The sequence below is a fragment of the Halichoerus grypus genome, chromosome 7, assembly GCF_964656455.1.
Source record: "Halichoerus grypus chromosome 7, mHalGry1.hap1.1, whole genome shotgun sequence".
NCBI classification, from domain to species: Eukaryota; Metazoa; Chordata; class Mammalia; order Carnivora; family Phocidae; genus Halichoerus; species Halichoerus grypus.
This window is the reverse complement of record NC_135718.1, coordinates 154,490,500-154,514,301: the sequence shown is the minus strand read 5'-3', so window position 1 is coordinate 154,514,301 and position 23,802 is coordinate 154,490,500. Positions and strand designations below refer to the sequence as shown.

Genomic DNA, 23,802 nt, shown 5'->3' with positions numbered 1-23,802 from the left:
CCTATCAGGGACGCCATGCAGATTAAGTGAAATAATATAAACCAAAGTGCTTTATACCAGTGAAACATTATACAATGTAACTTGTCATTATCATTATTCTATTCAGTCTAGAAGAGAGAAAAACAAGGAGCAAAGGATAAAAAATTCACTCTGAACTGTACCAAAAAAGGGGAGGGGAGGACAAAGTTCTCTCTATTCTACGAGAGCATATATATAACCAGACAAAAGGAAAAACTTCTCGATTATTAGAATCTGTTAAGTCTTGAAATAGATTATCATGTAATACCAAAATGAGGTTCTCATCCTTCCAAAGCTTTAAGGCCTGCTACCCTCTGAAAACAAGGATTAGAGAGGATGAACATGAAGATGACCTTCTCTGTTTAAAAGATTTTGTGACCTTCAAGCCACATCCCGACAATATTTAAACAGTGAAAAGTAGTGACTTCAAACAACTGCTTCTGCACTTGTGAACACACACCAAGAATTTGATAAATGTGTACAACTCTCAATCCAGTAATTCTTGTTTTTAAGGAAACAATTAGATGTGCAGAGACTAATAATCACATTACTCATTGCAACGTTAATTATTTTAGCAAGAAGATGGAAATCTCCTAAATGTCCAATATTCCAGGAAGGGTAAAATGAACACTGGTACATCCATACACTGGACTGCAATAGAGCCATTAAAACTTGTCTTTTTAGGGGCGCCTGGCCGGCTCAATCAGTAGAGCGTGCGACTCTTGATCTTGGAGTTGTGGGTTCGAGCCCCACGTTGGATGCAGAAATTACTGAAATAAATAAAACTTTTTTTTTTAATGGTCTTTTTAAGCAATGGGGGAAACAAGTAAAAATATCTACAAAGAGCTTTAATGATATGGAAAATTTTTCTGATAATGATTTTTAAGAAAAAAAAGAATATGTAGAATTCAAACATGCGCATCTTACAGTCATGTCGCCTAAATCAAATGCGCTGCTTCGAGGTACAACCCACAAGATGACACCTACAAAAGAAACATAAAACCTCCCAAAGTACTAAATAATGATAAAGCTCTTTACTACTTTTTTTTTTTTTTTAGAAAGCAGCAAAAGGGGAATTATACAGCATAATACACACCAAGACTCCCTAAAGCCCTTTGTATGCATTATCTTTTCCCCAAACCTCTCTTCTCGCCTCACCACTGAGTCACCCAGATGCCCTAGACTTAGATTTTTATAAAATAAAATTAAGAATGTAGCCATCAGGGGGCGCCTGGGTGGCTCAGTGGGTTAAGCGTCTGCCTTCGGCTCAGGTCATGATCCCAGGGTCCTGGGATGGAACCCCGCATCAGACCCCCCTGCCTGTGCGCGCTCTCTCTCTCTCAAATAAATAAATAAAATCTTTAAAAAAAAAAAATAAAAGAATGTAGCCATTATGTCAAATGTTATAAAATTTCTAAACTTCTACTCAGTTTCCATAAATAATTTTGTTTCAAACCAGTTCTCAAACTGGCACTGGTTCTCGGACCACACTTTGAGTAGCAATGCTTTAAGATACACACTGAGAAACAGCCCCACTAAAAATACTATAAAAAAATGAAACATAAAAATTATTTAAATGAATTGTGAAGAAAGCTTTTCATAAAATTTAAATGCAAATATTTTTCATGGAAAAATCATTAGAGTTAGCATAATTCCATTTAGAATAGCTATCTTAAAACATGCAATCGGAGTGGGGTTAAACCATCCCAGTGTCTAAATTACATCACACCTATTTCTCCTCTGATGTCTGATTTTTTTTTTTTTTAAGATTTTATTTATTTATTTGACAGAGAGAGACACAGGGAGAGATGGAACACAAGTAGGGGGAGTGGGAGAGGGAGAAGCAGGCTTCCTGCAGAGCAGGGAGCCCGATGCGGGGCTCGATCCCAGGACCCTGGGACCATGACCTGAGCCGAAGGCAGCCGCTTAACGACTGAGCCACCCAGGCGCCCCGCTGATGTCTGATTTTAATGCTGAGTTTTTATTAGGGAATATATGTCTGAAGGAAAATCTAATACATTCAAATTCCAACACACTACACAAACAATCCAAAAAAGAACAGATAATTCAACTATTTGTTATACTGTTTTAGAATTAATCCGTTATTTTCTAAAATATTGGGATACCACTGACTCTATGAATTCTAAAGAGCTGAAATTAAAACATTAAAAAAAGGAAGCCACTCTATTTAAAGATCAGGCTGGAAAAGACACAGAAGAAAATCTAATTTTTCCTTCCAAGAGAAAGATGGAAGGTGGCCTAAAACAAGATATTCCCTGAAAAGTAGATCTAATGATGTAACCAATGAACTGAAAGTAAAATGTACTGTAAATATACTGTAAAGTGGATGAAGTGAGTAAAAATACAGTAGGTTATGCAAAATCTAAACCACCAAAGTTGCTCAACAGCCCCGTCAAGCACACACCCAGAATCTCAGGTTCTGGCCACAACAATGTATTTTTTAACAGATGAAACCTTCCCACCAAAAACAACTGTAAAACTACATAAAACTACAACTGACCCTTGGGTAACACAGGTTTGAACTATGCAGGTCCACTTATATGTAGATTTTTTTCAATAAATACAGTACAGTACTGCGAATGCATTTCTCTTCCTTATGATTTTCATAACGTTTTCTTTTTTCCAGCTTACTTTACTGTAAGGATAGAGTATACATTACACATAACTTAATCAACTATATTATTAGTAAGGCTTCTGGTCAAAGTAGGCTGTTTTAGGGGAGTCAAAAGTTATATGTGGATCTCCAACTGCATGTGGGGCACAGCGCCCCAACCCCCACACTGTTAAAAGGGTCAACTGTACATAAAAGTGGAAAAATATATATATAAAGCAGTCTGAAGCCACTGAAGAACCCTCATGGAAAGGATTTAAGGAGTTGGAATCTTTTAGAGAAGGGAAGCACATTAAGGAGGACCCAAGCTGAACACAGTGGTCTTGCTAGCATAAGAAGCCAGACATTTGGAGCTGCCGAAGCAGCTGAGACTGAAGGATAAAACTCTGCAGAGTAGGTTAGACGTCTGACTCTTGATTTCGGCTCAGGTCCTGATCTCCGGGGTTGTGGGATCAAGGCCCCCGGCTAGCTCCGTGCTTGGCAGGGAGTCTGCTTGAGATTCTGTCCCTCTGCCCCTCCCCCACCCTACTCACATGCATATGCATACACTCTCTCAAATAAATAAATACTAAAAAAAAAAAAAAAAAAAACCTCTGCAGAGGAGAAAACCAAGGAAAAATGGGCCAAAAAAGTTTCTGTTCAAGCTCCTCTGAAGACCTTAGCAGACCCTTAAGCTGTGCATGAACAGGATGGAACCCCAAGAAACACAGCAGGAGAGTGGCTAGGAGGCAGAAGATTCTCATTCCACACAGCTCTGGGGAGAAAGAGGTTGTAGTTCAAGTCGTGAAAAGGAGGTAAAGGTCTTCGAAAACACTACAGCAAGATTTCTTAGCAGTGCTGAAACCTCAGAAGAGCCACCCACTAGGGATACAGGCCACAATCTAGGAGTAAGTAGAAAGTGGAAACAAGGGGCACCTGGGTGGCTCAGTCATTAGGCGTCTGCCTTCGGCTCAGGTCATGGTCCCAGGGCCCTGGGATCGAGCCCTACATTGGGCTCCCTGCTAGACGGGAAGCCTGCTTCTCCCTCTCCCGCTCCCCTTGCTTGTGTTCCCTCTCTCGCTGTGTCTCTCTCTGTCAAATAAATAAATAAAATCTTTAAAAAAGAAAAAAAAAAAAGAAACAAAGAAAGTGGAAACAAACTAGACTTAACATAGCATAAAACTAACCCGTGGCAGATTTAGGTGATCCTCCAAAATTATCTGCCTGCCAGAAGATAAAATAACCCTCTTTGGAAGAAGGTAACAATACCAAAGCCTCCAGAATTTTCCATCCATAATGTCCAACATACAATCAAAAATTATAAAACACGGGACGCCTGGGTGGCTCAGTCAGTTAAGTGTCCGCCTTCAGCTCAGGTCATGATCCTGGGGTCCTGGGATGAAGCCCCACGTCAGGCTCCCTGTTCAGTGGGGAATCTGCTTCTTCCTCTACCTCTCCCCCCTGCTTGTGCTCTCTCTCTCTCCGTCGAATAAATAAATAAAATCTTTTTTAAAAAATTATAAAACTCTAAAAACAGAACCAAAATACCACAAGGGAGGTGGTAGGAGAAGACAATAAAAGAGACCTACAGGGGCGCCTGGGTGGCTCAGTCGGTTAAGCGGCTGCCTTCGGCTCAGGTCATGAACCCAGGGTCCTGGGATCGAGCCCCATGTCCGGCTCCCTGCTCGGCGGACAGCCTGCTTCTCCCTCTCCCTCTGCCTGCCGCTCTGCCTACTTGTGCTCTCTCTCTGTCAAATAAATAAATAAAATCTTAAAAAAAAAAAAAGAGAGACCTACAGGTAAATCAGATACTTGAGAAAGGGTTTTAAAGTAATTATGATCAATATATTCAAGATAAAGGAAAAGATATAGAATTTCAATCAGAAACATGGAATCCCTGGTGCTAAACACCATTACAAATTTAACAGGAACAAAAAAAAAAAAAATTAACAGGGGCGCCTGGCTGGTTCAGTCAGTAGAGCACGTGACTCTTGATCTTGGGGTCTGAGTTCAAGCCCCACATTGGGAGTAGAGCTTACTTACAATAAATAAATCGATAGGTAGATACATAGATAGATACAAAGATAGATACAAATAATTTAAAAATTTTAAAAAGCAAAACTAAATATATTTTGTTTCCAGACAAACAAAATCTGAGATAATTCACTAAGACCAGGTTCACAAGAAATACTAAAGGAAAATCTTCAAAATGAAAAAAAAAAAAAAAAAGATCCTAGATAAAGGCAAAGCAAAGAATTTCAGGATGAATCAAAGAGCACCAGAAAGGTTAACTATGTGATAAATATAAATGAATACTGACTGGCTAAAATAGTAACAATAACATCTTAGGGATTTAAAACTTAGGAAGAAGTAAAATACAACATCAATAGCACAAAAGGCAGGAGTAGATATATGGAGTGAAACTGCTATAAAGTTCTTGTATTGTTTTGGAAGTGGTAAAAGTACAAATTTAATAATTTTATTTTTTTTAAGATTTTTATTTATTTTAGGGAGAAAGAGCACAAGCCCACGTGCATGAGCAGAGGGAGGGGCAGGGGAAGAGACAGAATCCCAAGCAGACTCCGGACTGAGTGGGGAGCCTGAGCAGGGCCCCATCCCACGACCCTGAGATCATGACCCAAGCCAAAACCAAGAGTCAGACACTCAACTCAATGAGTCACCCAGGCACCCCATAGATTGTAGTAATTTTTAAAAGATGTATATTGTTGGGGTGCCTGGCTGGCTGAGTCAGTGGAGCTGACTGGCTTAATTGGCAGAGAATGTGACTCTTGATGTCAGGGTTGTGCGGGTGAGCCCCACACTGGGTATAGAGATTACCAAAAATAAAGTCTTTAAAGGCATACCTCACTGACTCAGTCAGAAGAGCATGCAACTCTTGATCTTGGGGTCATGAATCTGAGCCCCACATTGGCTGTAGAGATTACCTAAATAAATAAAACTTGGGGCACCTGGGTGGCTCAGTTGCTTAAGCGGCCAACTCTTGATATCTACCAGCTCAGGTCATGAACTCAGGGTTGTGAGATTAGGCCTCACGTCAGGCTCTGTGCTGGGCATGGGTCTGCTTAAGATTCTCTCTGCCCCTCCCCCGCCACATGTGCACATGCTCTCTCTGTCTCAAATAAATAAATAAGTAAAATTTTCTTTAAATAAATAAATAAGACTTTAAAAAATATGTAGAGCTAAAACTGATAGAACTGAAAGAAATATAGACAGATCCACAATTAAACTTGGAAACTTCATTATTTCTTTCACAGTAAATGACAAATAGACCCCCCCGTACACACACAAAAGCAGTAAAAAGGGAAGAACTGAACAATGCTATCAACCAACTTGACCTAACTGACATTTATAGAACAGTACACCTGAAAACAACTGAATAGATGTTCTTTTCAAATACAAATGGAAGAACTACCATAAAGATTATACTCAACATTTGAATAAAGACCTAAAGGAAAAAAAAAAAGATTATATTCTGGGCTATGAAATAAACCTCAATAAATAGAAAATGAATGACATTTATACAAAGTAAAATCTGAAGACAAGGGAATTAAACCAGAAATCAGTAACAGAAAGATAGCTGGAATTCTCCAAACTATAGATTTCTAAAGATTTTTTTTTTTTTTTTGACAGAGAGAGAGACAGCAAGAGAGGGAACACAAGCAGGGGGAGTGGGAGAGGGAGAAGCAGGCTTCCCGCCGAGCAGGGAGCCCGATGCGGGGCTCGATCCCAGGACCCTGGGATCATGACCTGAGCCGAAGGCAGACGCTTAATGACTGAGCCACCCAGGCGCGCCCAAACTACACACTTCTAAATAACCTGTGTGCCAAAGAAGATATCCCAAAGGGATTAGAAAATGTTGTCAACTGAAGTCAATGAAATACAACACATCATAATCTGTGGGGCAAAGCTAACACAAGTGCTTAAAGGGAAATTGATATATTAAATACTATTATTAAAATATTTAATAAGTCTGGGGCACCTGGGTGGCTCAGTCAGTTAAGCATCAGACTTCAGCTCAGGTCATGATCTCAAGGTCCTGGGATGGAGCCCCACATCGCTGAGCACAGAGCCCGCTTAAAATTCTGTCTCTCCCTCTGACCCGCCCCTAACTCACATGTGCCCACGTGCACACTCTCTCTCTCTCTAAAATCAATAAATAAAATCTTAAAAAAAAAAAATACTAAAGGAATATTATAAAAACCTTTATGCCAAGGTTTCCACAAGTTGGATGAAACAAATACCTTGCAAGACACCTGCTGTCAAAGCTCACTCAAGAACAAGGAGATAATTGAACAGCCCTGTATCTGCTAAAGAAACCGAGTTCAGGGGTGCCTGCGTGGCTCAGTCAGTTAAGCATCTACCTTTGGCTCAGGTCATGATCCTGGAGTCCTGGGATTGAGTCCCACATTAGGCTCCCTGCTCAGTGGGGAGTCTCCTTCTGCCCCTCCCCCTGCTCCTTTTCTCTCTCTCCCTGTCTCTAACTCATTCTCTCTCTCTCCCAAATAAATAAATAAAATCTGAAAGAAAGGAGGGAAGGAGGGAGGGAAGGAAGGAGGGAGGGTTCATAATTAAAAACGCCTACAAAGAGGGGCGCCTGGGTGGCTCAGTTGGTTAAGCAACTGCCTTCGGCTCGGGTCATGATCCTGGAGTCCCGGGATCGAGTCCCGCATCGGGCTCCCTGCTCAGCGGGGAGTCTGCTTCTCCCTCTGATCCTCCCCCTCTCATGCTCTCTGTCTCCCATTCTCTCTCTCTCAGATAAATAAATAAAAAATCTTTAAAAAAAAAAAAAAAAAAAACGCCTACAAAGAAAACTCCAGGCCCAGATGGCTTCACTGGTGCATTCAACAACACATTTAAGGAAGAAATGCCACCAATTCACAGACACTTCCAAAAATAAAACCATGAAAAACACAAAACAAAAGGAAGAGAGAACACTTCCCAACTCACTTTATGAGGTCAGCATGACCCTAATACCAAACCATGCAAAGAATACAAGAACACTTATCGGCGACAGGTACAAGAATCCTTAAAATATTAGCAAATCAAATCCAACAATATATAAAAAGGGTAATATATCATGATCAAAAGGTGTGGTGTACCCCAGAAATGCAAAAGTGCTTTGAAATTTGAAAATCAATCAATATAATTCACCACATCAACAGACCAAAAGCAGAAACAAAAGATAATCTCAATAGATGCGGGAAAAGCTTTTAACCAAATCTAACATCAATTCACCACAAAAACTCTCAGCAACCAGGAACAGTAGAGGACTTCCTCAATCCAATGACAACCTCCAGCCCCACGGTGGAAGACTGAGCACACTCCCCTGAGGTCAAGAGCAGAGGAAAGATGCCTGCTCCCACCACATCCCAAGGCTGAACTGAAGGTCCTCTCCAGCACAGAGCGAAGCAGGATGGATAAATGGAGAGAAAGAGGAAGAAGGAGGGAGACAAAGAGGGAAGAAGAGGAAGAAAGAGAAAGTAAGAAAGTAAAGACGTACAAGCTGGAAAGGAAGGCAAAAAAACCTTTTGTTCGCAGATCACATCATTCTCTCTGTAAGGAATTGCTAAAGATCTACCAAGTATATACAGCTAATAATGGACTTATAGCAAGGTCACAAGATAGACCAATACACCCAAGTACACTTATCTATAGATTAGCAATGAACAATTGGAAGTTGAAAAGAAAAACTCATATTAGCATAAAAGAAGAAATATTTAGGTGTTTCACAAATCTAAACAAATAGGTGAAAAATGTATATGTAAAGAACTACAAAATATTGCTGAGAGAAATTTTAACATATCTAAATAGATAGATCTTGTTCATGGATTAGTAGACTCAATATTGTTAAGATGGCAACTTTCCCAAATTTATCCACAGATTCATTACCAATCAGTATTCCCGCAGCTATTTTTTTTAAGATTTTATTTATTTATTGACACAAAGAGAGAGAGAGAGCACAAACAAGGGGAGTGGCAGGCAGAGGCAGAGGGAGGGGGAGCCCGATACGCGGCGCTCCATCCCAGCATCTGAAGATCATGACCTGAGCCGAAGGCAGACACTTAACCGACTGAGCCAGCCAGGCGTCCCCAGCAGGTATTTTTGAAGAAAATGACAAGCCAATTCTTAAATTTACATGGAAATGCAAAGGACCTATAATAACCCAATAACCTTGTTTAAAAAAAAAAAAAAAAAAAGGACATGGGGCACCATGTCAGGCTCTCTGCTCAGCAGGGAGTCTGGCTCTCCCTCTCCCTCTCCCCTCCCCCCCACCTGTGTGCATGCACTTGCTCTGTCTCTAATAAATAAAATTTTAAAAATATATATATTAGGGCACCTGGGTGGCTCAGTTGGTTAAGCATCTGCCTTCAACTCAGGTCATGATCCCAGGATCCTGGGATCAAGTCCAGCATCGGGCTCCCTGCTCAGTGGGGAGTCTGCTTCTCCCCACCTTGTGTTCACTCTCTCTCTTTCACTCTCCCTCTCAAACAGATGAATAAAATCTTAAATATATATATATACACATATATAAAATATATATACACACATATATATGTATATATACACATATATGTACATATAAATATATTTTAAAAACAGGATAAAGGTAAAGACCTAGATTACCTGATCTTGACACTTACTGTGAAGTTATATGGATCAAACCAGTGTAGTTCTGGTGAAAGGTCAGACACATGGATCAACGGACAGAACAGAGTCCAGAAAAGACCCCACACTAATATGGCCAGTGAGTTTTTCACAGGTGCAAAGGTAATTTAATGGAGAAAGGAATCTTTTCCAAAAATCATGCTGAAATAAACATCCACATGCAAAAAAGAATCTCAAATATGCCTCACACATGATACAAAAATTAACTCAAAATGGATCATATACCTAAACAGAATATGTAAAACCACACAACGTGCACAAAAGAATCTCTGTGACTTTGGATTGGGCAGAGTTCCTTTTTTTTTTTTTTTTATGCTCTACACCCAACATGGGGCTTGAACTCCCAACCCCAAGGTCAAGAGTCACACGCTCCACCAACTGAGCCAGCCGGGCACCCCAGGATTAGGCAGCATTCCTTGATATGACACCAAAACCATATTCCATAAAAGTAAAACCTGAAGTATCTCCCCATACCTAACACTAAAACAATCTGAGCAAAATAATGACAACATTGCACTGTAACTCAAATAATAAAATAAATACCCATGAGTCCACACTCACATAAAAACTGAATAAATAAACGAGAAAGAAGGACAGCTCTTCTTTACAGAAAATCCCAATTACTAGATGTAGAAGGAATGAGAGGAATAAAAAAATTAGAACAACACAGTAATAATTCTTGCAGGCAATCCACCAATGGATGCTAAAATTAGTGGGGAAAAGTTTGAGGAGAAACAGGATACATGCATAGTTTTAATGTATCTTCTGCAAGGAGTGCCTGGGTGGCCCGGTCAGTTAAGCATCTATCTGACTCTTGATTTCGGCTCAGATCACGATCTCAGGGTCATGAGATAGAGCCCAAGTCTGGCTCTGTGATCAGTGGAGAGTCCGCGTGGGATTCTCTTTCCCTTTCCCTCTGCCCCTCCACCCCCTCTCTAAAATAAATAAGTAAAATATTTTTTTAAAAAATAAGGTATCTCCTGAAAGATATGTACTAATTACAAAAGGAATAAGGGCATATAACAGAATAATGATCAAACATTTCACCAAAAATGATCTACAAGTGGCCAATAAACACATGAAAACATGCTCTACATTACTCTTCCTTAGAGAAATGCAAGTTCAAACTGCAAGGAAATACACCTACTAAAATGGAGAAAATGTAAGCGTCTGGCAACTGCTGGAAAGGACGCGGATCAGTTGTGAATCTCACACCCACTGGTGGGAGTGTAAAATGGTACAGCTGCTTTGGAAAACGGGTCAGCAGTTCCTCATAAAGCCCCGGAAATGTCCCTCCTAGTGATTTACCCAAGAACAATGAAAACTTGTGTCCATCAAAGGCCTATATGTGAACGTATAGAGCAGCTTCAGGCAAAACCTGGAAACAACCCAAACGTCCATCAACTGGTGAACCAGTAACTGGTGGTGTGTCTGTGGGATGGAACACTACTCAGCAATGAGAAGAACAAATGCGAGTGAGTCTCCAAAGCATCGTACCAGGCAAAGACACCTGCATTCTGTACGTGAGCACGGGCAGGACACTGCAGAGAGAACCGCATGGACGCAGTGAGGTGGCGGACGAGACCGGGCTGAGAACGAAAGCCTGCAACGGGCAATGAAAGAGCTTTCGGGGTGAGAGAAATGTCCCATATGCTGACGGGGGCGGCAGTTACAGAACTGTATTACCTGTTTCAAAACTCACTGGGTATGTTTCATTGAATGCAAATTATATTTCAATAAATCTGACAGTAAGAAACAACGTGAATCTCCACATTACTAACAAAATAAAGAAGAAACACTGTATGATCATCTTAATAGAGACAGAAAAGCACTAGCACAATTCAATACATGATAAAACTCTGAAAATTAGGAAAAGAACTTCCTTAATCTAATACAACATATCTATAAAAAGTTGGGGCGCCTGGGTGGCTCAGTCGGTTAAGCCTCTGCCTTTGGCTCAGGTCATGATCCCGGGGTCCTGGGATAGAGTCCCACATCGGGCTCCCTGCTCAGCAGAGAGTCTGCTTCTCCCTCTCCCTCTGCCCCTCCCCCTGCTCATGCTCACTCTCTCTCTCTGTCAAATAAATAAATATAATCTTTAAAAAAAATGTATCTACAAAAAGTCTACAACTCTCTCATGCATAACAAGGAATTCAGGGGCACCTGGCTGGCTGTTAAGCATCCGACTCTTGATTTCGGCTCAGGTGGTGATCTCAGGATCATGAAATTGAACCCCATGTCAGGCTCCATGCCCAACAGGGAGTCTGCTCTAGAATCTCACTCTCTCTCTCTCTCTCTCCCTCTGCCCCTCCACCTCCCCACTTCTAAAAACAAAGCAAAACAAAACCCCAAAAAACAAAAATAATACGGAGTGCCTTCCCCCAAGTTCAGACGAAATGTGCATGATCACCACTAGTATTTACAATAAGAAAAAGAAATCACAGGGGCGCCTGGCTGGCTCAGTCCGTTAAGCATCTGCCTTCAGCTCAGGTCAAGATCTCAGGATCCTAGGATCCAGCCCTGCATGGGCTCCCTGCTCAGCAGGGAGCCTGCTTCTCCCTCTCCCTCCGCCCCTCCCCCGATCATGCTTGTGCTCTCTCTCTCTCTCTCAAGTAAATAAATAAAATTTTAAAAAGAAAGAGAAAGAATGAAAGAATGGAAGGAAGGAAGGAAGGGAGGGAGGAAGGAAGGAAAAAAAAGAAATCACAAGGGGTGCCTAGGTGGCTCAGTCAGTTAAGCGTCTGCCTTCAGCTCAGGTCATGATCTCAGGGTCCTGGGATCAAGCCCCGAGTCAGGCTCCCTGCTCCGTGGGGAGCCTGCTTCTCCCTGTCCCACTCCCCCTGCTGGTGTGCTCACTTGCTCTCACTCTCTCTCTCTCAAATAAATAAATAAAATCTGAAAAAAAAATTGAAATCACAGGTGCTCGTTGTAAAACCATTTTTTAAGCTGAATAAAGTCTTTATTCACTTGTCTGTATGTGTTATAATTCACAATAAAAAATACAGTATTTCACAAAAATTTCAGAAGGCCTAATCCTATGACCTAGCAATTCACCCAACAAAAATCAAATGCAGATGTTCACCCAAAGATCTGTGTAGAATGTTCACAGCAGCACCATTCAGAGTAGCCTGCAACTAGAAACTATCCTAATGCCCATTAAGAGTTGAATGAAGGGCACCTGGGTGGCTCAGTTGGTTAAGCGTCTGCCTCCGGCTCAGGTCATGATCCCAGGGTCCTGGGATCGAGCCCCAGGTCGGGCTCCCTGCTCAGTGAGGAGTCTGCTTCTCCCTCTCCCACTCCCCCTCTCGTGGTCTCTCTCTCTCTCTCTCTCTTAAGCTCTCTCTCAAATAAAATCTTAAAAAAAAAAAAAAGTTGAACGGATACAGAAAATGTTGAATACTCAAACAACAGAATACTAGACAGCAATGAAAATGAACAATCTACAATCAACAGCGTGGGCCAATTTCATAAACGCAACAAGATGAGTGGAAAAATGCAGTCACTAGGCATACAAACACAGGATTCCACTCATATGAAGTACAAAACAGGTGAACCAAACTGGGCTGCCAGAAGTCAGAGTAATGGCCCCCACGCATGAGGTGCTGGTAATAACTGAAAGGGACAACCGAGGGAACAGGGAATACTCTGTTTCTTGATCTGGTTGCTGGTTGCACGGGTGTCTTCAGTCTCCGAAAATTCAAGGAACTACGATATCTTGGGACACATGCAGTTTTCTACATATTATACTTTATATCATATTTCAATAAAGAGGATTTTTTTTTAATTACAAAAGAAGAAAAGAAAAAGAAAGCCTACCCATCGGAATGAAGAGTCCACCGTCCTCTGTCTCATCCTCAGCTTGCGGAGCCAGAGTCCCGAATGGCTTTTCCTGAGGACAGGCACAGACACCTGGCTGAGGGGACTTCCCAGGCTGGGCTCCTGGTTTTGCAGAGTGGCTGCCTAACGGCAGCGAAGGTATCGCCCCTCCAGAGTGCAACTGAGGTTTTCCTGGAAGAATCACAAGTATTGCTCCACACTTTGCCCATTATCAATCATACCAGGTTACAAAAATCAGCATTTGGTTATAAAGTCCTTTATAGATGGGTAACTTCATTAATGATGCATACACCATATAGGCATTCTCCTCTCACTTACGGGGTCCTAAGAAATCAAAAGCTCAGTTCCAACGTACTCACCTATGTCAGGGTGTTGAACTACATAATGGCTATGGTCTCCTACTTTTTTGTTTTTTCCTCTTAATTTTAAGTAGGCTCCACTCCCAATATGGGGCTTGAACTCATGACCCTGAGATTAAGAGTCACACACTCTACCGACTGAGCCAGCCAGGCACCCCAAGGTCTTTCTACTTCTAATATGCTTTGAGTTATGCATTTTTTTCCTATGGAGAAATGAGAACCATAATTGTGGGGTGGGGTCTGTTATAGTCCTGATGACAAAGGGACATTTTATACAGACAACCATTAATACCGCATTTAACCCACTATAAGTGATATCCATTATAAATGTCCTGAACTTTCTGACTCTATAAATTCTACAGAGCATTAGAGTAAAAATCACCATAAAATTATCAATACACGGTTCTACAGTTCCTCAGACAACTTTCCCCTCTTCACCTCTACTCTTAAGGAGTGCTATCTTTCTTCTGGGGAAGATGGGGCATTTAAAAAGCAAGGAAACATTCATGCTGTAGCAAAAGTCGACACGAGAACCAACTCGTCATGGGGAGGAGAACACAGGCAGAACAGGCGTGCTGAACAGTGACTGCTTGCTCCTGAGACAAGAACCTGGGGGCAAGAGCAGAGGGAAAGGGTGCCCAACTTTCACGGTGCGCTGTCGGCATCTATGAATTGTTTTCATGTCTGTGTATTACACAGTCAAAACATATTCAAAAAGAGATCAAATTATTTATCACTGAGCTCTATGCAGAGCAGCCCTTAGGCTGTGACCTGTTGTCTCATCGACACTGGGACTTTCAACCAGTGTAAACATGGTTTTAAATTGGACCATCCTCTCCCCCAACAGAGAAAAAAAAGCTTTAAAGAAGCCATGAATCGGGCGCCTGGGTGGCTCAGATGGTTAAGCGTCTGCCTTCGGCTCAGGTCATGATCCCAGGGTCCTGGGATCGAGTCCCACATCAGGCTTCCTGCTCCTTGGGAGCCTGCTCTGTTTCTCTCTGTCTCTCATGAATAAATAAATAAAATCTTTTAAAAAAAAAAAAAAAAAAAAAAAAGAAGCCATGAATCAATCCTGACTTGCATGTACTCTCAATCTTCTATGCTTCACTTCCAGAGCCCATGAGTACTCCACAACATCAAAACGTCCCACGGCTTTGCCTTTCACAGGGACTGGACAAAGAGATCCCAAATCGGTCAAATCCAAAGTTGCTCTCAGCCAAATTTCTTAGAAAAGAGAACTTCAATAAACAGCATAGTGATCTCCTTCATCAACAATCTTGAACAAGTTGTACAATTAATGATGTCAACATTTTCAAAACTGAACCAACATAAAAGATTTTTTAAACAAACATGCCAGAAATTCACCTTGGTAGTTTCCACTGATACTTCTACTACCTAAAATGTATTCGGAACAACTCTAACACTGTCCGCACAGCTTACCAGCCATACAGAAAATGTTTTTCTTTTCTTTTAAGTTTTATTGATTTAAGTAATCTCTACACCCAACGTGGGGCACAAACTCATGATCCTGAGATCAAGTCACATGCTCTTCCAACTGAGCCAGCCAGGCACTCCAAAAATGTTCCTTTTCAGTGACCACATCACATTGCTTCTCAATTTAAGTCCCGTCTCAGAGAACCCCGCAGGAATCCCACTCTTCCTTCCCTGTATCCGTGTGTTAGATGCTCAGAGCCCCTAGAAAGGGAAGCTGAGAAGGGTTCAGCAGCGCAGGGGAAGCCTTACACAGAACACATCTGTAACTTATTTACTGCCAGCCTAAAAACTGTGAATTGATAACATGAAAATAACTAGCTGAGAACCGTACAACTAATTATAAGCTGAAATCTGCCTAAGTTAATCATTTTATTTATTTTTTTTTTAAAGATTTTATTTATTTGACAGAGAGAGACACAGCGAGAGAGGGAACACAAGCAGGGGGAGTGGGAGAGGGAGAAGCAGGCTTCCCACGGAGCAGGGAGCCTGATGAGGGACTCGATCCCAGGACCCTGGGATCATGACCTGAGCCGAAGGCAGATGCTTAACGACTAAGCCACCCAGGTGCCCCCTAACTTAATCATTTTAGAAGGCAAAGGAAAAGAAGCATAAGTAGAAATTAGGGTATATAAATCAATTTTAAAAGAACAATTAAAATTCTGACCAAAAAAAAGAGGGAGCGGTAGGGGTTAAAATTCTGTTAGAATACACACCAAGGCAAGGAAGGTTTAATCACTAGCACCTGCAGCCTAGAAACATGATTTCACAGAGTACCCACTGTAACAAAATGCTGATACAGTAGCCCCTGCCTATCCCCTGGGACACAGCTTCCAAAAGCCCCAGTGATGCCTGAAACTTCCCATAGTACTGAACCCTATATACACTGTTTTTTTCCTGTACGGACCTATGATAGTTTAATTTATAAATTCGGTGGTGAGATTAACAGTAACTAATAACAGAACAATTATAACAGTGTACTATAATAAACGTTAAACAAATGTGGTCCCTCCCTCTCTCAAACTATCTTACTATCCTCTACTCACCCCTCTTCTTATGATGATGTGAGCTGATGTGATGCCTACATGGGGTGGTGAAGTGAGGGGAGGGCCGGAGGCGCGGTGACACAGCATTAGGCTACTACTGATCTTATAACGAGGTGAAGTCAGGATCACCTGCTTCCAGACTGAGGCTGACTACGGATAACTGAAGCCACGGATAAGGGGGCACTACCACACTTCAAAATAACCCAGAGTTTTTTGGTTTTGTTTTTTTCTACAAAACTGTAATACTACACGTTACTTAAAAGAAAGCAAAACATGGGCGCCTGGGTGGCTCAGTTGGTTGGGTGACTGCCTTCGGCTCGGGTCATGGTCCCGGAGTCCTGGGATCGAGTCCCACATCGGGCTCCCAGCTCGGCAGGGAGCCTGCTTCTCCCTCTGACTCTCCCCCCTCTCATGCTGTTTCTCTCTCTCTCTCTCAAATAAATAAATAAATAAAATCTTTAAAAAAAAAAAAAGAAAAGAAAGCAAAACAACAGGGGCGCCTGGGTGGCTCAGTCGTTAAGCGTCTGCCTTCAGCTCCGGTCATGATCCCAGGGTCCTGGGATCGAGCCCCGCATCGGGCTCCCTGCTCAGCGGGAAGCCTGCTTCTCTCTCTGCTGCTCCCCCTGCTTGTGCTCTCTGTCTGTCTCTGACAAATAAATAAATAATAAAATCTTTAAAACAAAACAAATACACACTATTTTTTTTTTTTTTAAGATTTTACTTTTAAGTAGTCTCTACACCCAACACAGGACTCAAACTTACAACCCGGAGATCAAGAGTTGCACACTCCAAAGAATTAGCTGGCCAGGCGCCCCTACACTACATTTTAATGGTAATTACTGTGCATAGTAAGATTTCTTTATTTTCTTCCTTAAACTTTTCATTATTCAAAATGCATACATATGGGGCGCCTGGGTGGCTCTGTTAAGCGTCTGCCTTCGGCTCAGGTCATGATCCCGGGGTCCTAGGATCGAGCCCCGCATCAGGCTCCCTGATTGGTGGGAAGCCTGCTTCTCCCTCTCCACTCCCCCTGCTTGTGTTCCCTCTCTCCCTGTCTCTCTCTCTGTCAAATAAATAAATAAAATCTTTTTTAAAAATGCATATATATGAATTTTCAATCTTCTTTCTTCCTTTCTGTTTTGTATGTTACATTTCTAGCCCGCAAAAAAAAAAAAAAAAAAGGTACGGGGGGGGAAAAAGGATTCTGGATAGACACTCATAAGGTCCTTCTTTTACTGGTATTACAGCTCATTAAAAGTGCAAGGTGGTAGAATCCACTTTCAATTATCTAGCTTAAAGAAAGGGAGTTGTATTACAGATAATCCTAAACAACAAATGTTTATTTTATTCACCTACACTTGGACATCTGTAAACTAACCATTGAAAACATCTCTAGATTCCACTCCTCAACAGCTGAGTGACTTTGAACCCCTAGTGAATTACCCGTTCCTTCCCTACTAGCACTGGAATCCTGTATCCTCTCCAGGTCCCCCACCTTCATGTCACAGACACAGCCAAGCTTGAAGAAGACATGTCAGGGATCCCACTGCCTCTCTGGCCGTCTCCATCCTCCTGATCTGATCTCCTCGTCCCAGAAACTCTCCGGCGCCCCCTCTCAACCACCTCCAAGCTGCAAGCACAGCCTTCTGTCGGGCCCCATCATCCTTCTCTCTCCTTTGTCACTAACTTTTAAATCATGTGCCTTGGGGCACCTGGGTGGCTCAGTTGGTGAAGCGTCTGCCTTCGGCTCAGGTCATGATCCCAGGGTCCTGGGATCGAGCCCCGCATCGGGCTCCCTGCTCAGTGGGGAACCTGCTTCTCCCTCTCCCACTCCCCCTGCTTGTGTTCCGTCTCTTGCTGTGTCTTTCTCTGTCAAATAAATAAAATCTTTTTAAACAAACAGACAAATAAATAAATGATGTGCCTTGTTCTCAGAGCTCTCCTCCTTCCTGACTTCTATCATTTCTCCAGTTTTCCCTTCTCTGTCATCTTCCTCAGCCTAAGCTGGTCCCCTTCCTCCACATTCCTCTCCATGAAGAAGCACAACGAACACTCTGTTTCTACTCCTACCTCTTACCCAACTTCAATCTCAGAGCTCTATTTTATCTTGATGGCCCCCACATCACACCTCTCACTCCTCATACCTAAAGCCCAACTCCTTTCCAACCCCCCCAACGCCTGCGCCACCATCCCCAGGACAGATCTCTTAAATGGTATGAGGCTCCGAGCAAGATTAGTTCTTCCTTCGTAATGTCTCTAAGACACACCCTTTCTTCTCTCCCCACTGCCAATATTCCAGTCCAAGCCTTTGTAAGGTCTCAAGGGGAGAAGGGCAAGGCTCTGTGTCGTCTGCTCGCCTCCCGCTGCTCCAAATGAATTATGTGCTTATCTTGTCTTCCCAACTAGACTACAAGCTTTCTGAGGTGAGAACTGTGCCTTCTGCTTCTTTTATTTATTAACTGGCTATCACCTACAGGAAAAGGTCAAACGCTTGAGAATGAAAAACAAAGCCCTTCACAATCTAAACATAATCAACCGCTCTGAAGACATCTCTCACTTCTTCCAACCAACCATGTCACCATCCCCTTCGGCCTCTGCCTCGGCGCCTACTGCTCTTGGCCTACGATACCCCATGCCACCAACTGTCAAACTCTTATCCCTCAAGTCCTAAGGGTTATGTGATCTCTGTAGAGCCCCACCCAATGTCCCTTTACACTGCTGCCCCTCCTCCACAAGCCCCACTTCATGTTCATGTCCACCCACCAAATCACAAAAGGCCATACATAGTTCACCACTCCAGACATGAGAGGGTAAGAGAAAGGAAAGGATACAGAAGAGGATCTCGGAACGGGAGGGAGAAGAAAGTCTCCACCCATTCATAAACCTGACTGCTGACCCTTATGAGCAATGCAGTTCCAATTCCATAGTGAATCAGTATCCCCGTCAGAAACACCGCTTCATAACTGAACTGCAGAGAGCACAGTGGCAAACTGGTGCGTCAAGGCAAACATGGCCTAACAACCATTCATATCTTACCTCCTTCTTCCTTGACTTCTTCACTAGGCTCTCCTGAAAAAGGCTCCTTTGTAATAGGATGATCACCTCTGTCTTCTTGGGGAACAAGCCCAGGCCTGAGTGTCATCTTCTTCCCTCTCCTTGAGCCAGTGGCCTGGACTTTTCCTTTACCAATGTGTACATTAAGGGGCTGGGAAGACTCCAAGGAAGGTAGGGTGATTCCCTGAGAGATGGCTGCATCAGCAGCTTCTAAAACTGGTGCATTTGTGTCCTGGGCGAGCACCCTAGAGCTCAAAGACGGCTCCTCCACACCAAGCTGATTTCCAGCATCCTGCACGGACTCTATTTGGAGGCCAGCTGCTCTGCCATGACTCGGACCCCCAGAGAGTGATGCTGACCCCAAGTCTTTCACCTGGTCAGACGACGATTTAACGGCTGACTCCAGGTCTAGGTCCTCTTCCTCCCGGTTGCCCTGGTGCTGTGGGGACTCTGTCACTGTAGTCCTTCTCTTCTTACAGGGCAACATTGTACAAGTCCCACTCCTCTTCCATCCTGAAAGGAGAAAAGCAAGTTCTCATCACCCTCATATTAATTAATGATAAGAGCATTTCTTCAAGTATCTTTCCACTTATTCATGTTCAGTCATGGACACAGTACACCAAATACACAACATCCAGATGGGTGGGAGGTGAGAGACTGTGGTTAGAGTGTGGTGCTCAAACCCTAACTTCAGCGTACTAAGCAATAGCGCTTAGTACACTATCTTGGCTGAGTGATTTAACCTCTCTGATCTTGAGTTTCCTCCACTGTAAAGGATAGTAACTGGGCTTACCTCATAGAGTTGTTGTAAAAATTAAACAGTAAGTGATTAGTAAATGTTGATTACCATTACTACCATCAGGGAGGTAGAAAAGCATGATGCTGAGAGCAAACTGTGGAGTCAAACTCCATTTGTTTCCCAAATCACCTTCTCTCCAGCTTTGTGACCCTGCATAACTTAAACTGAACCTCAGTTTCTTCAGCTATAAAATGAAATGGGGACACCTGGGTGGCTCAGTCAGTTAAGCGTCTGCCTTCGGCTCTCAGGTCATGACCCCAGCGTTCTGGGATCGAGCCCTGACTCCAGCTCCCTGCTCAGCGGGGAGCCTGCTTCTCCCTCTGCCCCTCCCTCTGCTTGTGTTCTCTCACCCTCAATCTCTCTCTCAAATAAATAAATAAATCTTTTTTTTTTTTTAAGATCAACCATTTTATTTATTTGTTTGTTTGTTTGCCAAAGAGAGAGAGAGACAGTGCACAAGCAGGGGGGAGCGGCAGGCAGAGGGAGAAGCAGGCTTCCCGCCAAGCAAGGAGCCCAATGCAGGACTCGATCCCAAGACCCCAGGATCATGACCTGAGCTGAAGGCAGACGTTTAACTGACTGAGCCACCCCAGGCGCCCCAATAAATAAAATCTTTTTTAAAAATATTTTTAAAAATGAAATAAAAATAGCATCTACGTCATTAGACAGCAATTTATTAGATCAATGTTTGCTATTGCTGTTTTCATGAACAGGTAGTTCCATTAACAGAAACAATCCAAAAGCAAAGTGTGGTTGTTTAAAAACGTTAAGCTATATTAACAGAAATTTTGTGTTGAAAACAAGAGTTCCACTATTCTCTATGCTATGTTACTTTTTGACTCTTGGCTTCTATTCCGGTTTTTCACAATTTAAGGGCAACACTAACCTAAGCTGGAGGGTATCTTTTATGTTCTTATAGCACCTGTTTGCAAAGCTCTTTTACAGTATTTTGTTTTTAAGATTTTATTTATTTGAGAGAGAGAGAATGAGAGAGAGAGCACATGAGAGGGGGAAGGGTCAGAGGGAGAAGCAGACTCCCTGCCGAGCAGGGAGCCCGATGTAGGACTCGATCCAGGGACTCCAGGATCATGACCTGAGCCGAAGGCAGTCGCTTAACCAACTGAGCCACCCAGGCGCCCCTCTTTTACAGTATTTATCACTTTTGTCATTCTCTTGTCTGTCTCCTTCCCATCTCCTTCCCCCAAAACTACATGCTTTCTGAGGAAAAGGACTCTTCCAACTGGTACCCCCAGTACTTGGCAGGATCTGCCTATGGTATACTTAATGAATGTTTCCTGAAGAAACGAACAAATGAAAGAGGGCATGAACTTCCCATTTGGTGCTTATTCTATGCAGCATTTGGACCATGAGTTAAGCATTGGATGGAGGCTGATCGCATCTTTCTACCAAGAAAAACTTTACTCTTATAAAATAGGTTCAAGAATAAAGTAAGTTGCCTTGTACAACACTGAGTCCTTCCTCACTGACAATGCCCATCTACCAGGGCACTACACGAAAGCTTGGACTAGAGGACTAAGAAAGTTCTCTCTCAGAGTCTGAACTATAAGGTTATTTTAAAACTCCCCAATTCAGGGGCGCCTGGCTGGCTCAGTCAGAAGAGCGCAGGTACAACTCTTGCTCTCAGGGTTGTGAGTTCGAGCCCCACGTTGGGGACAGAGATTACTTAAATAGATAATTTTTAAAAATAAAATAAACCTCCCTAATTCAGTCTCTCCAGGCAGCAGGAGAACCCCACCCCTGGCTCCAAACCAGTTTGTTTCACAAACACACACACCTATCAGGGGAAATCAGGTATCCTAACTCTGGCTTCTAATGCACACTGATTGGTTATTAAAGCTCAGTAAACACGTGAAGGTTCTGCTGATCCCGGTGCGGGATGGTGGAGAGCAGGGAAGACGTGGGGTGGGAGCAGCCTGCACGGGTCCTACATTTCAGAGATGAATGACAAGTTGAGGAAAGAAAAAGAAGGACGGAGGCAGGCAGCTACCGTTCAGAGGCAGCAGCGTGCAGAGATGGGCCCCAGACACTTCAAACGCAGCAGCTCTCTTAGGCCCCGGCTCCGGGAACTGGGGTCACACCAACGGGGGGAATGAATGCGACCCCGGGCAGCGCCAGCGCGGGCCCCTCCCGGGCACAGGTTCCAAAAGGGGGTCCTCACTGCGCTCCCCACCTCGGCGCCGAGCGGCGGCCCAGCTCCCCACGCCCAGCCCGGCACCGTCACGCACCCCGCACTGACCCGACCCCTCTTCCCGCCCCACCGCACGCGCCCCGCCGCCCTCACCAGCCGGCCAGATCCCGCGGAAACCCAGCTTCGCTACCGCCGGAAGTCGGCCAACGGCAACGACGGACGTGCGCGCCCCCGAGCCGCGGTGCGCGCCGCCGGGCCGGCAATGAGCATGCGCCAGCCTCCGGGCGCCATGCTAGCTTGGGGCGGAGTGAAGCCAGCGTGTCGGCTGTCGGCACAAGAATTTAAGGGCGATCCCTGGCTTTTTTCTGTCCGTGGAGCTGCCCTACTCTGAACAAAGCTGGGGGTTGCGATGCAGTGGTGTAGTTTGACAACCAGTCCTTCCCGCCGCAAGATACCTGGAATACGGGACCGAGGAAATGGCGAATTCACAAGATTGCAGAAAGAGGACTCCCTGGTTTGTACAAATAGTGCAGTTTCCCGAATAAAACGAAGGCAGTCTGGGACTCAACCCACAGTGATTACTCCTGTCTGTATAATACTCTTCATTCCACAAAATGCTTTCACTTACGTTATCATAGGTGATCTGATCTTCACAATGAACCCTGTGGGACAATGGCTATTATACCTTCCAATTTACACAGAACAAATTTCGGGCTCAGCTGGGAGGGTGATTTCGCAAACACACACAGCTATCAGGGGAAATCAGGTATCCTAACTCTGGCTTCTAATGCACACTGATCCAGTGCTCGGGAGGGTGCCGGGGGCAGAGTGGATGTTCATTCAATACATGGATTTTGAGTGAATAAATGATTTCTAGAACCATGTTCTTTCCACTTTTCTAGAAGGACAGAATGTCGAAGCTGAAAAAAAAAAAACACATTCAGCTGTCTCCGTTTACAGGTGAATCACCAACAAATATTTATGCATTTAAATAATTTGACCTGATCCTGTCTGTAAACAAGATGAAAACATCCGCAGTCAAAAAGAAGGGTGAAATTGCAGTAATCATGGAGATTACTACCAGGATTCTACAAACTGAATCACCCTACCTCTCCCAAATGCCAAGGAAGTCTCTAGAAGCTTGGAGTTTCGTCCGTGTCCTGTTCTTCAACCTACAGAACACACAGATCTGTTGGTTTGCTCGCTCGCTCTGCCCTTCTCTCTCCCATTGTGTGTGTGTGTTGAAAGTTTTGGAAGAGAAATACCCAACACAGGTGAACTTTGACACACCTCACTAGTCTTTTTTTTTTTTTTAACAGCTTTAATGTACACACCACAAAACCCACCCGTAGATGGATTGTAGCATTTTACTTCTATAATTATTCCCAGTAAATTTTCAGAGTTGTGCAACCATCACCTGGTTTAGTCTTTAATCAGACCTTCTGAAGTTTATGAAGTCTCTGTAATAACCCTTAGTGGTCTCAGAAATGCGTAACTATAATGGCAAATGATACTGAAATGCAGGCAGTATAGAATTTTCTTTTTCCACAATCCTGGGCTCCCTGTCACCCAGAACATTCTGCTGCTGTATTTAGCCCGGGGAAGGGAATCACAGGATCTACTGGACCTCATACAAAAAAGTACCTACGCCTCTTGGGCCGCTGGGCTTTCGCCTCACGGACCCACAGCGCGCCAGTGGGCGGGGTCTTATTCTCAAGCAGTCTCGGCAACCGCAGGGGTCCTCTCGCCGA

At 43.4% G+C, this 23,802-nt stretch overlaps 1 protein-coding gene and 1 long non-coding RNA gene across 8 annotated transcripts in view; one reads left to right on the top strand and one right to left on the bottom strand.

Moving 5' to 3' along the window:
- LOC118519826 (GON-4-like protein) overlaps window positions 1-23,802 on the bottom strand; it is a 67,324-nt gene that overhangs the window by 42,354 nt on the left and 1,168 nt on the right. For 4 of the 7 annotated variants that reach the window (XM_078078552.1, XM_036067485.2, XM_078078554.1 and 1 more), the window contains exons 1-3: window positions 22,205-22,279; window positions 19,086-19,616; window positions 13,133-13,324 (exon numbers count right to left, since the gene is read on the bottom strand). In XM_078078552.1, the coding sequence (XP_077934678.1) occupies window positions 13,133-13,324; window positions 19,086-19,590 (697 nt within the window). In that variant the 5' untranslated portion in view covers window positions 19,591-19,616; window positions 22,205-22,279. Of the gene's footprint in view, window positions 1-13,132; window positions 13,325-19,085; window positions 19,617-22,204; window positions 22,280-23,802 lie in introns of those variants that run through there. The other 3 variants (XM_078078553.1, XM_078078555.1, XM_078078557.1) reach the window with 3 other exon arrangements.
- LOC144382643 (uncharacterized) lies at window positions 22,336-23,464 on the top strand. The gene is made up of 2 exons (XR_013450032.1): window positions 22,336-22,565; window positions 22,954-23,464. It is a non-coding gene; the product is annotated as an uncharacterized LOC144382643 (long non-coding RNA).